The sequence below is a fragment of the Equus asinus genome, chromosome 23 (genome assembly GCF_041296235.1).
Source record: "Equus asinus isolate D_3611 breed Donkey chromosome 23, EquAss-T2T_v2, whole genome shotgun sequence".
NCBI lineage: Eukaryota > Metazoa > Chordata > Mammalia > Perissodactyla > Equidae > Equus > Equus asinus.
Window position 1 is genome coordinate 15,314,213 of NC_091812.1, and position 16,206 is coordinate 15,330,418.

General features: G+C 44.1%; 2 protein-coding genes across 10 annotated transcripts in view; one reads left to right on the forward strand and one right to left on the reverse strand.

The window, feature by feature from the left end:
* FANCC (FA complementation group C) overlaps window positions 1-16,206 on the forward strand; it is a 253,228-nt gene that overhangs the window by 227,246 nt on the left and 9,776 nt on the right. For all 7 annotated transcript variants that reach the window (XR_011497288.1, XM_044756963.2, XM_070495591.1 and 4 more), the window contains 4 exons: window positions 1,083-1,158; window positions 3,474-3,555; window positions 5,913-6,087; window positions 13,030-13,236. Coding sequence is in view for 6 of the 7 variants with exons in the window: in XM_044756963.2 (XP_044612898.1) it covers window positions 1,083-1,158; window positions 3,474-3,555; window positions 5,913-6,087; window positions 13,030-13,236 (540 nt within the window). In the remaining variant the exon portion in view is untranslated. The remainder of the gene's footprint in view (window positions 1-1,082; window positions 1,159-3,473; window positions 3,556-5,912; window positions 6,088-13,029; window positions 13,237-16,206) is intronic.
* AOPEP (aminopeptidase O (putative)) overlaps window positions 1-16,206 on the reverse strand; it is a 374,345-nt gene that overhangs the window by 4,893 nt on the left and 353,246 nt on the right. The window lies entirely within an intron of this gene.

A 16,206-nucleotide genomic window follows, 5' to 3' on the forward strand; every position in this document is an offset into this window, starting at 1 on the left:
CTGGAATTCTCATCAATTGCGGTGGGAGTGTGAAATGGTACGATCACTTTGGAAAACTAGATAGCAGTTTCTCATAAAGTTAAACAAGCGTCTGTTCCATCATCCAGTAATTCCATTCCTATAGTATTTACCCAAGAAAACTGAAAGCACATGCCCACAGAAAGATGTAAATATGAATGCTAATTGCAGCTTTATTCACAATAGCCTCAAAATGGAAACAACCCAAATGTCCATCAATAGGAGAATGAATAAATGGCTTATGGTATATTCATATAATGACTATTTCTAAGCAATAAAAAAAAGAGTGAACTACTTATACACAATAACATGGATGAATCTCAAAAAAAAAACCCTCAAGCCAAAGAAGCCAGACACAAAAGAATACATACTCTATGGTTCTATTTATATGAAATTCAAGGATAAGCGAAGCTAATCGGTCTTGCTGAAGTCAGTATATTGGCTGCCGTGGTAGAGTGGAGCCACAGGGGAACTTTTCGAGGTGAGAGAATTGTTCTGTGTCTTGATTGGGGGGTAGTCACATGGATTTACATATCTACCAAAACTTATCAAGTTTGGGCTTTACACTTAAACCTGTGTGCTCCACTGTTTCTAGATCTTACCTCAAGTTTTTACTAAAGCGCTTGAAAGCGTCTGTGCCTTCTGAGGGCACTTTGACGCTCAGACTGCTGTGAGCAGTGCTGTTGTTTCCCACTGCAGCTGTTGCTCAGAGCCCATGCTGGAGCAGCTCGCATCGCACAGCTGCCTTGGGAACTCTCACTTACAGGGAAGACGTATGTGTGCAGTCAGGTTCATGGAAGGTAAAGAATTGACGTGAGGACATCAAGAGCATAACTTCATTTTCCTGAAATTCCAAAAGGTGGTTTTTAAAAGGTTCTTCTTTCTGGAACATATTTACGAAGTTGTTGAAAACATCTTTTTAAAAAATAAGTGTTTAAGAAAACACTCTGACCCTGTTAGTAGTATTGGGGGTTTTTTGGCAGATGATGCAAGCATTTGTATTTTCTTAGCACCCTTTCTAATCCTAATGTCCATGCTATTTTGAACTTTCTGTTCTATTGTAGTTTAAGTTTGCCCTGAGGACCTACTTTCCTTATGCTTCGCCATCTCTTGTCACGGCGCTACTCCAACACCCGAAAGGTATGTGAGGTTGGTTCTGCCTGTATTAAATAATTCTGGGGAAGAGTACTGACAAATCCTACCCCCCCTCCCTCCCAGTCCCTGGTCTGTGAAACAGGGGAAGTGGAATGGTCATCTCTAACATCCTTCTAGCTCTCACGCCTCACATTCTGTGGATTTTGAAATGAGCATTTGCTTGACTTTCCAGTTATATCACTTAGCAAAAGGAAAAAAAAAATGCCTCTAGTTAGGTTTTGATAGTCTGCTCCAGATAACACAAGGCCTCTGCTGGGGCCAGCCAGGTCTACCTGGATGCCAGGAATAGGCTAAGACCTGGCTGAATTAGAGTAAAACAGTACATTTATTTGTGTTTCATTCTTTCTACTCTGTGCCCCTTATTGCAGAAGAAAACATAAAATGATGAATGAAGCCAAAGAAATTTAGGGGAAATTTCTCCTAACCAAGCCAAGGGAAGGCTTTTGAAAGAGTTCAATAAGTGTGTTAGACCACAGCCTTCTCTGATGGCATCTGCCAGCCTTCCAAAGGCCAGATCCACTTGGGGAAGCAATCGTTCCATCCTTAATTCAACTGGTGTTGACCTGTTAACATGCCTGCGAGCTTGTGTTGAAGGAACATTTCAGAAATAGATAATAAAGTCATCCTTTCCCTCTGAAGCCTGAAGTCTGTAAAGAGCCACATGGACACAAGCACAGACTCTGCCGTAGACGGAGGCACTCTACCTGACGTGGAAGGAAGGAGGAGAGGGAAGAGCAAGATGACATAGCAGTAGCAGCAACGTTTCCTTTTTATGCCGTGTTTTCCCTGACTTCTTCCTGAGACTTGAGGAAGTAGATTCATTTGAGGAAAACAGACGATTCAAAGTTTCAGAGTAGTTTACAAAAATCCAAATTTCTCTTCCTTTTTCTAAAAGATATAGGTTCTCACCCAGAGGGACCTGTCTGACACTGCCCTCTCAGACTCAAGAGGTAGAGGGGACGCTGGGCCGGGGCAGTCTCTGCTCAGCAGTGTGGCGGCTGACCTGTGGGAGCACAGCAGGGGAACTTTCTACAACAGGACAGACAGTCGGTAACTCTCTCGCGCGTGCCTCACAGCTGAAGGCAGGTCACAGAGCCCAAGGCCAGCCCATGCGAGAAGCTGAGTGAGCTCCAGAAAAAATGCTGGAGTTCTTTTTTAAGTTTGGAAATCCATAAACAAAAGATGAAAGTGGTCTCTGGGCATGAACTCAGCGTGTTTACCTTTTCTTTTCTGTGATTGTCCTAGATTTATGTCCAAAAATAAATAAGTAAATTCAAGCAGAAGTACAAGAAACCCCTATGCTAGTTTCTAGAATGGTTTTCTCTGTATTACTTTCAGAAAAAATAAATGTTATATTCACAAATTGAAGTGTTTTTTTAATAGTAGTATCTTCTATTCATCAGAAGTTGATTTCATGCCCACTGTGAAGTCCTGTGGGTATAAAAGATGGATCACTTATGAGCCCTGACTATCCAGCAACTGCAAGTAGGGAGACATAAAATAAGTATCTAAAGAACTCATACACTGAAGAAAATGAAAATGCCTTCACAGGCTGCAGATCAAGAGTCTGGGCATTCGGAGGAGGGAGGAAGAAGACGCAATCTTTAACCTGTAATGTTTGTGGAGCTCTGTCACTTGCATTATCTTCCTCTGTATTAATTACAGAATCTGTCACTACATGGACATGTGGTAACAACGTTTTTCAGATGTTGTTCAGAACTGCAGATACCTACATGCTCAGATGTGTTTAAGACCACAGGATAACTGTGAAGCCAGAAAAACTACTCCAGAAAAGACATTTGTTTGTATCATACCATGCATTTTTATTATCCGGCCTTTTCTTTACTATAAACCTGAAATCATTCTGAATTCATCACAATCATAGAAAAACAGTTGGGCAGGCCATTCCTACTTCCTTGTTGACTGTTTTATTACAGTCTCCTTGTATTTTTAAATCACCAATTATTAGTGATGGGGCAGGGGCGGTAGGTAGAAAAGGAAAAACCCAGGGCTTCTGCAACACAGCATTTCTAGATCCCCAGGTGGGCAGCCTGTGCAGTCTGTCTGCTTCCGTGGCTCAGGGCCAAAGAGCCCTTGAAGTTAGTTCTGTGCAACACTGAGGGATCCTTCTTCCCACGCCTAAGAGATGGTGCTGGCTGGGAACAGCATGAGAGCGGTGGTGTGGGTTCCATGGACCAGGAAAGAAAGGCCTTTTCCACAAAACTCTTCCCATCTTAGCTGCAGATGATTCCTCATACGTTGACTTTTCTTCAGTTCATCTCCTCTCTCTCCACCCACAGATATCCCACAGGGACTCTGGCACCAGTCACTGCAACATATTTCAGAAATGCTCAGAGAAATAGTTGAAGACCAGACTCACGGGTAAGCAAACACCGCGACTCCTCGGTCTGCTTCACACATGATTTCTCGGGATCCCTATCTTCCCTTTGAGCAGGGCTGCCAGAGAGGTGCTGTTGGTCTGTGACCATCCCCAAGCAGGGAAGCACATTGCTGAGTGAGAAGTGGAGGAGGCAGAGGCCACACACATCCCTTTGAGCAGCTCAGAATGAAAAGGCATGCATCTGTAAATGCCTTTTAGAAACTGTGCTGAGGAACGGCTGGTATTAGAGTTTGAAATGTACAAGCACAACAGTACAAGGACTAGCCCTGGGGAGGAAGCAGGGCCGTGCTATGAGCCCCGGCCAGGCGGGAGGGCCCCTCGCTGGCCCTGTTTCTCTCTGTTCCTCCGCTCTCTCGGGAAGGATGCTCTACACATCCTTTTCCTGCACAGTAGAATGAAGTGTTTCTTTTTCCTCCTCTTTCTAATAAATATTTGCCAAAAATTAGAAAATCCATTCTAACAAATTAATTTCTAACATTATGATATCAAGTACCCTCTTATATGTGTTATTTTCCTAAAAGCATTCACATTGAGGCTCTGCTAAGTTCTTTGTAATGTAACACCCTTCAGCTTTCTCTTAACTTCCTTGCTTTTAGAGTATAAGTATTTTATTCATTGTCTATACTAGCCTACTAAGACTGTCTTTATTTGTTCCTTTTGCTGCTTTTCCTGCTTGAAATTCTTTGTAATCTCGTCACTGAGCCGTCGCAGATTATGTGGCGCTCTTATGTTTATGCTCACTGATGGAGATTGGGTACTAGCCACTTACTCCTACCCTCCCCCACCAAGATTCGTACCAATAGAAGAGACAAAAAGAACTGACAGCCAGCTGGGAATCAGAGTACTGCCATGCTAATGACCTTCCACTCCTTGGCAGCTCTTGGCACACCCTTTCTGGTCATCTCTGTTGAAGAGCAGGACCTGGACCCAAAACTTCACAGGACTCGTACCTAACCTAGATCTGCCTGAACTAGACCTCAGGGTCTACCTGCAGGGAGGGTCTGTGAGCAGGTTTAGGCCCTTTCTCAGCCAGCCACATGGGACTGCCTTGCACACTCAGTTACTGGTAGAAAAGAGGGAAAGTGGCCAGGCCCATCTCTGCAAGGCAGGCCGTGAGCCCCGATCCAGGTGTGATGCCCACTTGGGGAAGGAAGCATGAGGGGCTCCTGCTGCTCAGCTGACTCGTCCCTGAGGTCTTCAGGGAAGAGACCCTGGGAACCTGTTCCTTGCTTTTGGGACAAACGCAGCCCACCACTAACGTGACCCATGGAGCATCAGCTCTCCCTCCTTGGGGACAAGTGACTAAGATTAATGCTCGCCTGCCTTCCTTTTCTCTCCATTGTTCTGTAAGCTAGGTCTCAGGACCTTTCCTTACGTGTCCTTGGGGAGGGCTTGGACAGGAGGAAAGCAGGGACAGGAGGTGAGCACAGGGCTTAGAGTGTGGGGGCTCCATGGGCCAAGCAGAGGGATACAGACCCAGAGGCAACAAAGACAGCACTGGAGGAGGGGCCCGGAACTCTCTTGTTCTGGAGCTTCTCCAGCTCAGAAGGCAAGTTCTGATGTAACTTGATCTCAGGCCAGTCCTCCATTTTCTCCAGCGCAGATGTGAAACTGCTGAGACTGGCACTGGGTGAAGTTAATGGGTCTACTCTTTAAACAGCTATTGGAACTCCCAGTTCCCACTGTGACAAAAGGATGGCTTCACAAAAGCTTTAACTTTTCAGCATTGATGTAGACGTGATGACAGGAAAGAATATAAAATACAGCTCATTAAAAATTCATACTTGCCAAAATACCAACCAGAACCTTGTGTTTTGTCAGAAAGGAAATAGCACATGTTTCTGCCTGCGTCCCCGTGTCCCTTCTCTGGGCTCCATCTGGACCCCAGGGAGTGCCCTCACTTCTTGTTCTGGAGCTACCTGGGTGGCTGCCGAATGGCTGGGAGGCCCCCTCTCCACAGTGGCCCAGCTGTGTGGGCCACGCAGCAGGCAGAGGCAGGCCTGCTGGTTCTCATCCTACGTCATTCCTGTTTGTCGTGGGCTAAGATCTTCCTTTCTCAAAGGCCGGTACTCACTCAAGGTCCCTGGATGTAAAGACTTAAACGTCTGAAGTCCTCAGGGCACATGGGGTTTTAAGAGGCATGCCTTTGAAGGTCCTGTGATGGGTTCACAGTAGCACTGTGTGGTCTTTTTCTGAGTCTCACTTGTATTCCTTGCAAGTTGTACTTCAGTGGATAAGAACAATTCAGCCAACTGTTCACAGACATTACAGTTGCTCTAAGAGCCGAAAGGAAGAAGGAACGAGTTACCCACTGCGCTGTGTTTTGGTTCTGTTCCAGGTCCTATGGAGGCCCCTCTGACTGCTGGTTTGCATTCATTCACTTTGGAGGATGGGCTGATGTCGCTGCTGAGCAGTTACTGAGGTCAGAAGCTGATCCCCCTGAAGCAGTGCTGTGGCTCTTGGCCTTTAGCTACAGCCCACGTGACGGGAGTCAGCAGAGGGCACAGACCATGGTGGGTGGCAGGACTCACTGCGTGTGGCGTTCAGGGTCCGTCTCGCAAGAGCTGAAGCGGTCCTGCAGGAAGGGCCCTGTGGCGGTTTTGGCTTTCCCCGCTCTGACCCACCAGGCACCTGAGTGCTGAGCACTCCCGGCCTTCATTGGGGGAGCCGTAGGTGACACCCTGGATGAGTGAGTGCATCCTGGACTTATGCTCGGAGACATTCTCCTGCCTTCACAGAGGACTGGAGACCAGACCCTGCCACTCACCTCTCCTGGGAAGCACCAAGCAGATGGGATGCAGCACTCCTGTCTCCTAGGCCATTCTGTCTGTTCTCGCTCAGCTGCTGCCTGCCCTCCTTTACAGACGCGGAATGCCCTGCAGGGTCTGCCACTTCTGAGGAGTATTGTCCTCTCTCTGATCAGCAGCCTGGCCATGTCTGCTTCTGTCTTGACTTACTGCTTTCTTGGATCAGTCAACAGATCCTCACATTACCGGCTTTGTTTAGAATTCTTACTAGAGTAATCACATGATATTAACCACTTAGCTTCTGAAAAAGGACTTGATCATTTCCTAAATAACAGAGCAGCTAAGTATAGGACTGGCTAACTCCCTGTGGCAAAGACAGTTGTTATTTTATGTGGCATATAATAATTACGGGAAGCAATGCTTTGATTAAAAGCATTGGCACCTCCCTTGCAAACATTTATTTGCTGGTTTTAAAACTTCAAGTGCCAGCACTTTTTGCTGAGTTTAATAATTAAAGGGAGCAGGTTTCTTTATGTAGAGAGCAGTGCTCCTGTTTGCTTGATATTTTCTGTTGTTTGAACAAAGCAGAGACCAGTACAGCTCTGCCTCTGTGTTACGTATTTAAAGGCTTGCATGTCAGGAGAAAGAAAGAGACAATATCACAGGTCCCCATGAAACAATGTCAATGGTGACAGTTAAAGAACTGTAGGCGAATGCAGAGAATTAAATAGCTGTACGAAAAACCTCAGCATCTGTGATTAAGGACCTGATAAAAACAATATAGGAAATTTATTTTGATAAAACATAAAATCCTTATCCTTCTTGTAGACTACTCAAAGAAGAAACCTTTTATAGTTTTTTTAGTCAAGAATAGACTAAAAGTTCAGGAAAATTATCTTTTTTTAAGAAAGAGGAGACCAAGTTTTAATTTTGTACCAGTTTACTTTTGACCTTAATACTTATTTATTTAATTGGATTTACTTTAATCTTAGCCAACTTAATTAGGCATAAAACTCCTCAGGGTTTCACCCTTATAAACCTTTTGTCACTTACTTTTTTATATTTAGAATTTGTCCCAGGTTTCCCTTTTTTCCCCTTCTAGTACCTTAGGACAAATTTATCTTTCTTTAACTCAACAGGCAAAAATACTTTCATTTTTTTATAGCTTTTTTACTGAAAACATATGTTTTATTTTTCTTGTATACAAAGGTTTTTTCTTATTAATTTTTAGTAGCTTTAATTACATATGTTAATTAGACTCCTTAACCCTTAGAAACCTTAATTTTCAAGTGAAAACCAAGTAAGCAATTATAAACTTTCCTTTACATTAGCGTTCTCTGGCTTGACAAATTTACAAATACCTTTTATAATTTTTAGAAATATGTTACTTTATAGTAATAAAATACAAGGTGTGTTTATTAATAGACCCAAACACTTTTTAGTTTCTCTGTAATAAGAAGCCAAAAGTAGATAAACTTAGACATGTTCAGCAGTAACGTTTCAGTGTTCCATCCTATTCAAAAATGACCCAGATATTCAACAGGTTTTGTCATTTAACTTAACTTAAAACTTTAGAGTTTTACTAAGTTATCAAAAAAGATTTCGGAAGTTATTTTTTAAGTACACAGATCATAAAACATAATTATTGTTAAAACGTTCCTCCAAAAACTTTGTCTTTTTACATTTATTTGGTTTACCCATTCTCAATAATTATATTTAGATCATCTACAAAAACCTCATGAGGCATCTAACATGAGCTGTTATACCAAGTTATTTATTTTTTGCTGAAGAATTTTGTAACAGAGAGAACATGAGCTCGTTTGACCTGTAAACCCAGCTGTATGTCTGCATCGTATCCGATGCTGATAGCTTTGAGGACATGCATATTTTAAATCAAACCAGCAAACTTAAACCGGCTTTTATTTACCAAAGATCATTTTATATCATGTTGGATAACTTTGTCTTTTAGAAGGTTCTGTATGTTAGTTAAAGACTGCATTCCATTATGAGAGGTTTTGAATCCTCTCTTTTAAGGATGACCCCCAAGGTGGACTCATCTGAAACAGAGGCTCCCCAGAGTGGCCATTACGACTCCAAATTGTCTCAAAGGTTTACTTATTTTCACTTGTTTAATTTTAGATCAGGAATTTTGGGGGAGTTGAAGTGGCGAATCTGTGAGAGAGAAGCAGCAGATTTGGCTTCGGCTGCTGGCATCTTTAATAATTTGATTATTTTCTCTTAAAGAGGCAGTAAAAGTATTTCTGATTTCATTTAGAAGCCTCAAAAGATTAAAAAAGGCTTCCCGTTGTTGTAGCTGGTTTTTTCCAATTGCATACATCAGTTTGGGTAAACTGAAATTGCCCCATTTTGGCCATTTTAAAGTGAGATCCCCTTTAGCATGTTTAATTAACATAGCCTAAAGGGTGAATTTACATGCTCTTACAGTATCAGGCAGGGGAAACGTTCCTCGTGACACAGTGTTTATCCCCACAACATAATCTCTAATATAATCAGGCAAAAGAGATGTAATTATTTTACATAAGGCCTATTTAGATATACCAAGTTTTACAAACCTTTATTTTAATTTTTTTAACTCTTATACTTTTAATTATAACTTATATTAGAATTTCATTAACAAGTTACGGTGTTACAGTGTTGTGTAGGGGAAGCATTCCCAGCTGGACGTAACATTTATTCCCAGAGAAAACATCCAGGCAAAGTTGACATAACCTCTTCATATAATGTTAGTGTAAACCTTTCATTTTTATAGTCTTATCAACCTGAGCAGCCTAACTGTTGCCCCAAGCAGTTGTTGGTCAGGTTTCTCACTGGGATTTCTGCCTTCTGACATTTAAAAATTTTTTTTCAAACTGGGGTGAATGGAACGGGTTTGTCTGATGTCCTTTAATGTTGGGGGGCCACAAGGGGGTCCCTTTAGCCCATTTCACCTTAGGCAGTGTTTCATTAAAACCTTTGTTTTAACTTTATTTATATCTGTTCTATTGATCCCATTTTCCTTTTTAATGACTAAAGATCTTCATCCTGTTGGGCTGAGTCCTGTCTCTTCTCTTTCTGATTTCTCTTTGTTAACTTAACATTTCATTAGCATCTATAAAACCACAAGAAGAAGCTGAGACCCCAAGTTTGATTAAGTTTTTAAGACTAGTCATTGTGTTTTCCTTTTAACTTGGTCTTTTCAGAGGGAGCAGTAAAACAGCTGTTTACCATGAGAGCTCTCCAAAAATATTTTAACTTAAGGATCTGTTGTTTGGCCATTTTCTCTCCGGAGTTTAAAGAATATTGTGGCCATGCAGTGTTACAAAAGAAAATCATCCCTTTTAGACATTGGCTTATGATTATAATTAACCCATCTACTCAGAATCAGCCCCAGTTGGCTCTGCTTGGGGGCAGACAGCGTGTTTCCCATTCTGATACACAGAGACAGACAGACACACAGATCCAGACACCAGTGAACCGGTTCCCAGATTGAGGGTAGAACGTCCTACAACTGTTCCAACTGTTCCCACTCTGAATGCGCACCCAGACGCCCCCCCCCCCCACCATGAACGGAAAGGACCCCAGCTGAGGGAAAGGAAGTTCACAGGCGTCCCCGAGCCTACTGGTCCTATTTCAGATGGAGTCCGTTGACTCACCAGAGTGAAGAACAAATCAACAAACAAATAAAACCAAATCTAGAGCCCGTTTCCTTGCCATAAGTAGATGTGCCTAGGGTTATCGTGCCAGGCCAGATGGAAAGTACTGGGGACAGTCCCAAGGGCAGATCACCTAGGCAGCTGCTGGACTGCTTCCCAGGAAATCCCAGTCAGCCCAGGGCCGTGGAGCCACAGGCAAGAGCTCCCTGGCTGGCTCGCCAGATTGTTACTGCCTACAAACGTAGGTTCTTTACCCACCACCCAAGAGGGCCCAAATAAAAACTGGAACGCCAGGCTTGTGGCAAGGAAAGGGTTATTGTTTCAGATGACATCAGCCAGGAGACAAGAGTGAGCCCTCAAATTTGTCTCGTCTCCCAAAAGAGGGGCAGTGAGGGGTTTTAAAGGTTTGTGAGGAATGTGGCTGCTTGTAGATGGCGGGGGGAGTCAGCAGCCTTGCTGGTCGGAGCTTTCCCACCAGCCTGCATTAGGCCTTGGGAGGCTGCTTGCAGGGAGGAGGAGATGATAAGGAATCCAGGTGGGCAACCTTGGCTGTTTGTGTCCATGGCGGATAGTGGATTCTGGAGCCAGGGAGTGAGTGGGGCAAGAGTGCTTTGGTTTGAATCCCGTATGTGCTAGGTTTAATGTAGGGGAACTGATATCAGGGCTAGTATCATTTCTACTAGTTAACTTGGTCCTTTTTTTTTTTTAATGAAACCTATGCATAGTCCTTACTCTGGGGATGATTTGGCATCTGGATGAAAATGGATGAGCCCACTCAGATTGGTTTAGTTCCTGTGTGTCATTTCCTTCCTGGCTGTTCTGTTGGAGGTAGCCACCGCCTTGTGATTGGAGCCATGCCTCACATTTGTGATTCTAAGGCCCTTCCTCATCCGTGGGGCCCAGCTCGAGGCACCGGTGTGTGTGCCCGCCCGGGAACGAGTGTGCCCAGGTCCCTAGTTTAACTAGTAGTGTATGCCTCTTGCTTTCCTGAGTTTCGTGAGCTTCAATCCCTTCGATGGTCTGTTGGGTGACTTGAGAAACAAACTGTGAACTGCTTTTGAAAACGTGATTGTTGTGAGATTTGATGAACTTGACAGTATCTGTGCCTTTGCCTTAAAAGGCATAATTAAACCACAGTTACTCGCTCAGCCCTGACAGTGTACTGTGCTGGAGTCGTCATCTTGCTAGCCATCCTAGAGGTTCAAGAAGGGGAGAGCAAAAAGCGGCTGTCCCTGCCTGGGATGGGTACTGCCACACAAAAACCTGCCTTCTCTCTGTAAGACACGTTCACTGCCAGCCAGCGTCCATCTTCTTTTGCTAGCTTTGAACTGGATCATGATTAAAATAAAAAACGTCTATGTTTGTATCCCTTAAGAATTAGGCAAGGGTTCCCACTCTTTAATGCTGTTGTTCCACTTCTAGGAATTATGCTAAGGAAGCAATTAGAGATCCATGCAAAGATTTATGTGCAAGATTATCATCACAGCATTATTTGTAATTGCAAAAATTGGAAATGGCCTAAACTTTGAATAGTAAGGAGATTGGCTAAATAAATTGTGGTGTATTCTAACCGTGGAATAGCATTCTACCACGAAAAATCATGTTCTCAAAGAATCTGTGCTCTAGAGATGGTAAATCGCTTATCGCGCATTGTGAAGAGAAAACTGTAGATAAAACATTATGTAGTGCGTGCTGTGCTCACGATGCATAGAAAAAGGACACGAAGGATGTCAACCTAGTTTTTAATAATGTGTCTCTTTGGATGGAGTTATAGGTCATTTTTTTTTCTTTTTACTTTTTTCAAATCTTATACAGTGAGCATATATAAATTTTCATAATGCAAGATAAAAAGTAATACTTAGAAAAGAGAGCTTATGTCTTTCTCCTGAAAAAATTAGAAAGCATTTAAAGTTATTGGCATTTCAGCTGGAAGCTTGTGGACATGGAAGGCATTTGAAGGGAGGAAATAGAGAGGAAGACGACCACGTCTTAGGGAGGATTGGACACGGATAGAAAAGCAAACGCCAGTTAAAAGGAAAATGGACATGAAGGCATAGCTTGAAGCCCTGACATTTTTGCAGCCCCATTGAGATGGCAAGATGGTCTTGGGCTCCCACAGATGCCATCCGACGAGGGCAGGCAGGGCCCAGCTGAGGGGAGAGAGGTGCTGAGAGAGCGGCCCTCCCTGTTGGACGGCTGCCATTCTCCATGGAAGAGCCCCATGGCGCAGTTTCTCACGGTCTCGTACTGTGGTCACAATAGCTCGCACAGCACTCCTAGTGTACTGGAGTTTATGACAGACTTCATTGAATGCGGCCTTAACTTCCAGGAAGAAAACAACTCACACAAAATCCATAAAATCAGTCATGAGAATTCTCAGAATAGGCTGGGTCTTCTTTGGAAAATGACGGAACAGAGCTATTCATGAGTTCCATGTAGTATTTTGGATCTATGGCTTTCAGTTTTTGCTTTGTTTTCCAAGTCAACTTGAAGTACCATTTTTATAGCAAGCAGAAATCTCAGCATGAAATAAATATTTTTTATGCAAAAACAACCCACAGCCCTGTAACAATCACCATTATTATGTGGATTCCACAGACTTGTGACCTCTGCTTGAGCTTTAGGCAGACCTCATTCTTATCAGAACATGGGCTCAGCGGAGGTCCAGTGCATGGGGCTTTGATTGATTTGTGGCTGTGATGGTGAGTGAGTCTTCAAGGAGCCTTTTGTCCTTTTTCCCACAATATAAAAATCCGACTACATTCTGCTGAGGACTTTTCTCCATTTCCTTTCATACAAAAAAAGGTCTGTTCCTGGCATGGTGCCCTACTGCTTAGTGAGCAAGACAAAAGAAAGTCAAGAAATTTCCATTTTGCCCATTTGGGTTTGTGTGGGGCAGTGTATAAACTCAGACATGGGCTGCCTCTGTCTGTCCTCCCTCCGGGGCCAGTCGTCTCCTCTTTCTGGGGCTTGCTTCAGAATACTGAATGACTCCCAGGACCACGCATGTTCTAACTCTTCCCTAATCTCTTCCCTTTGTAATTACCCTTCCTAGGAGGAGGTGAAGGCAGTGCTCGGCCGCCTCCTGAAGCTGCTCAGAAGTCCAGGCTTCTCGGCCAGGGATGTGCAGGCAGCAGCTGGACAGAGCCGAGAAGAAGCCCCCAGGCCACTGGAGTGTGGACCGCTGATCAGGCGCCTCCTCCTGAACTTCCTGCTCTGGGCTCCTGGAGCCCACGCGATTGCCCAGGAAGTCATCACCCTTGTAAGTCTCCCTTTCTCTAGCCTTCTCGTTCTCATCCACATTCCAGGTGTAGGGCAGGTTATCCACCAGAGGGCCCTGCCCTTGACGAGTGCGTGTACCAGGATGCAGTCCGAACATGGATGGACAGGCGGTGAGGCTGACCGCTGAGATGGACCCCAGAGCCTGCCCTTCATAACACTTTCATGTCGCAGAAGAGAAGATGGAGGCTCAAAGACAGGTGGTGACGTCTTGTAGGTCACAGCTTGCTGCTGGCGGGGTCAACGCTTCCGTGAGGATGTGCCACTGCAGCAGCTCACAGAATTTGGTTTGTTAACTTAAAAAAATGTTTGCTAATTACAAAGAATTCCTTCCGGAAGCCCAGCTGACATGAGGGGTAAAGAACGGTCCAAGTCAAAAGTGAGCACCATTCATGACACTGGGTTAGGCAATGAGTTCTTGGATAATGTCACCAAGGGCACAGGCAACAAAAGGAAAAAAACAGATAAATTTAACTTCATCAAAATTGGAAATTTTTGTACATCAAAGGACACTATCAAGAGAGTGAAAAGACAACTGACGGAAGGGGAGGAAACTATTTTGAAATCATATATCTGATAAGGGTTTAATATCCAGAATATATAGGGAATTCTTACAACTCACAACAACAAGAACTCAATTCCAAAACGGGCAACGGATTGAATAGACATTTCTCCAAAGGAGATCTATTAATGGCCAGTAAGCACATGAAAAAATGCCCGACACATTAGCCATCAGGAAAATGCTAATCAAAACTACAGTGATGTACCACTCCACACCCACTAGGATGGCACTGTAAACAAAACCAAACCCGACGGAGGTTTCCGCGCGTTGGGACAGATGTGGGGAAATTGGAACACTCATGTTATATTTCCAGCTGGCAATGTTAAAATGGTGCACCCACTGTGGAGACGAGTTCAGTGGGTCCTCAAAAAGTTAAGCATAGAATTACCGTATGAACCAGCAATTCTTCTTTTGTGTGCACCCCACAGAATTAAAAGTAGGAACTCAAACAGATGCTTCTCCACCCGTTCATAGCAGCGTTATTCACAACAGCCAAAAGGTAGAAACAACCCAGATTCCATCAACAAATGAACGGATAAACAAAACGTGGTCTATACATATAATGGGATATTTTCCAGCCTTAAAAATGAATAAAGTTCTACAACATGGGTGAACCTTGAGAACATTATGCTAAGTGAAATAAGTCAGACACAAAGGACAACATGTTGTATGATTCCACTTATATGAGGTGCCTACAATGGGCAAATTTATAGAGACAGAAAGTAGAATAGAGGTTACCAGGGGCTGGGGGGTGGAGAGAGGGATCAAGAGTTAGTGTTTAATGGGTACAGAGTTTCTGTTTGGGATAATGAAAAAGTCCTAGAAACAGATGGTGGTGATGGTTGTACAACATTGTGAATTTACTTCCTGCTAGTGAACTGTACACTTAAAAATGGTTAAAATTGCAAATTTTATATTATGTATATTAGCTACACTAAAAAGAATGCTCATCTCAAAAAAAAAAAACCACCAACATGCTGGTTCTTAGAGCTTTTGTTTCTGTTTTGGCTCATTTTGTATTGACGTGTAATATACATACAGAAAATGTACAGCTTGAATTTTCACCAACCAGAAACATCCCTGAAACCAGCCACCAAATCAAGAAAGGAATGTTTCCAGCCCCCAGAGGGCCCCTCCTCTTCCTTTCCAGGGCAGGTTCTGTTTGAACGTGAATATGAGGAAAGTCCCAGTGACACGTGGGACTGCCAAGAACGGCAGACACCAGCGCCCAGGAGGTCCTCCCCAGTCCTGGTGGAAGTGTGGGCGTGGAGCAGGCAGGCCAGGCAGCCGCCCGTCAGTGCCGCCTCTCAGGCTCAGACAGAACGCCTCCCGCGAGCCTGGGCGTGGCCAAGAGCAGAAGAGGACTCGCCTGTCAGGTGCTGGGGGCCGTCTCCTCAGGGCCCATCCCAGCACAGCGGTCTGTTGTATACTTGTGTGAAGTACACTCCCAGCCCCTGTGGGAGGAGAACTCCATAGGTGAGAGCTGAGAAATGCCCGTACGTCCACAGAACTTCGTATCAACTTTCTCCTCAGCCAGGTGATCAAGGTCAACATCAGCAGGGATGTCATGTTGACAGTGGTACCCTGGATATGATGCGATGAAAATGGCACTTTACCTCTATAGTATTCCTCCTCAAAACCTACAACCCCATCCTCAAACAAAAAGAGGAAGATTGGCAATAGATGTTAGCTCAGGGCCAGTCTTCCTCACGAAACTAAACAAAAAACCTACAACCCCAGTCTAATAATGCGAAAAACAATTGCCAAACCCCAAATGAGGGACATTCAACAAAATACCTGACCAGCTCTCCTCAAAACTGTCCAAGTCATCAAAAACCAGGGGAGTCCGAAAACTGTCACAGCCCAGAGAAGCCTGAGGAGACATGACAGCTGAGTGTCACATGGGGTCCCGGACGGGGTCCTGGGACAGAGAAAGGATGTCAGAGCAACACTGAGAGGTCAGAAAAAAGTCTGGTTTTGAGTTAATAAAAAGGTATCAATATTGGTTCATTCATTGTAACAAATGTACCATACTAACATAAGATGTTAATAACAGGAGAACTCTGTGAGGGATATGGGCTCTCTCTTTATTACCTTTTTGGTAAAATTCTAAATCTAAAACTGTTCCAAAATTAAAAGTTATTATGAAAAGTCAACAGCAGGCATTTTTGAATCATGCAAGTGTTGGCAGCATTTTTGTCACCTGACCTCTGACCTCCCACCCATGCCCTGGTCACCTGTGCGTGGAACCTCAGCCCTAGGGGAGCCCACACCCTCCTTCTCCCTCGTGAGCTCTCGGCCTGCTCCTCTCCGTCCTGTCACCCTGGGACAGGGAAGCAGGCCCATGGCTGGACCTACTTGCTCAGGGTCAGGGTGTGGTGGCAGCCCAGC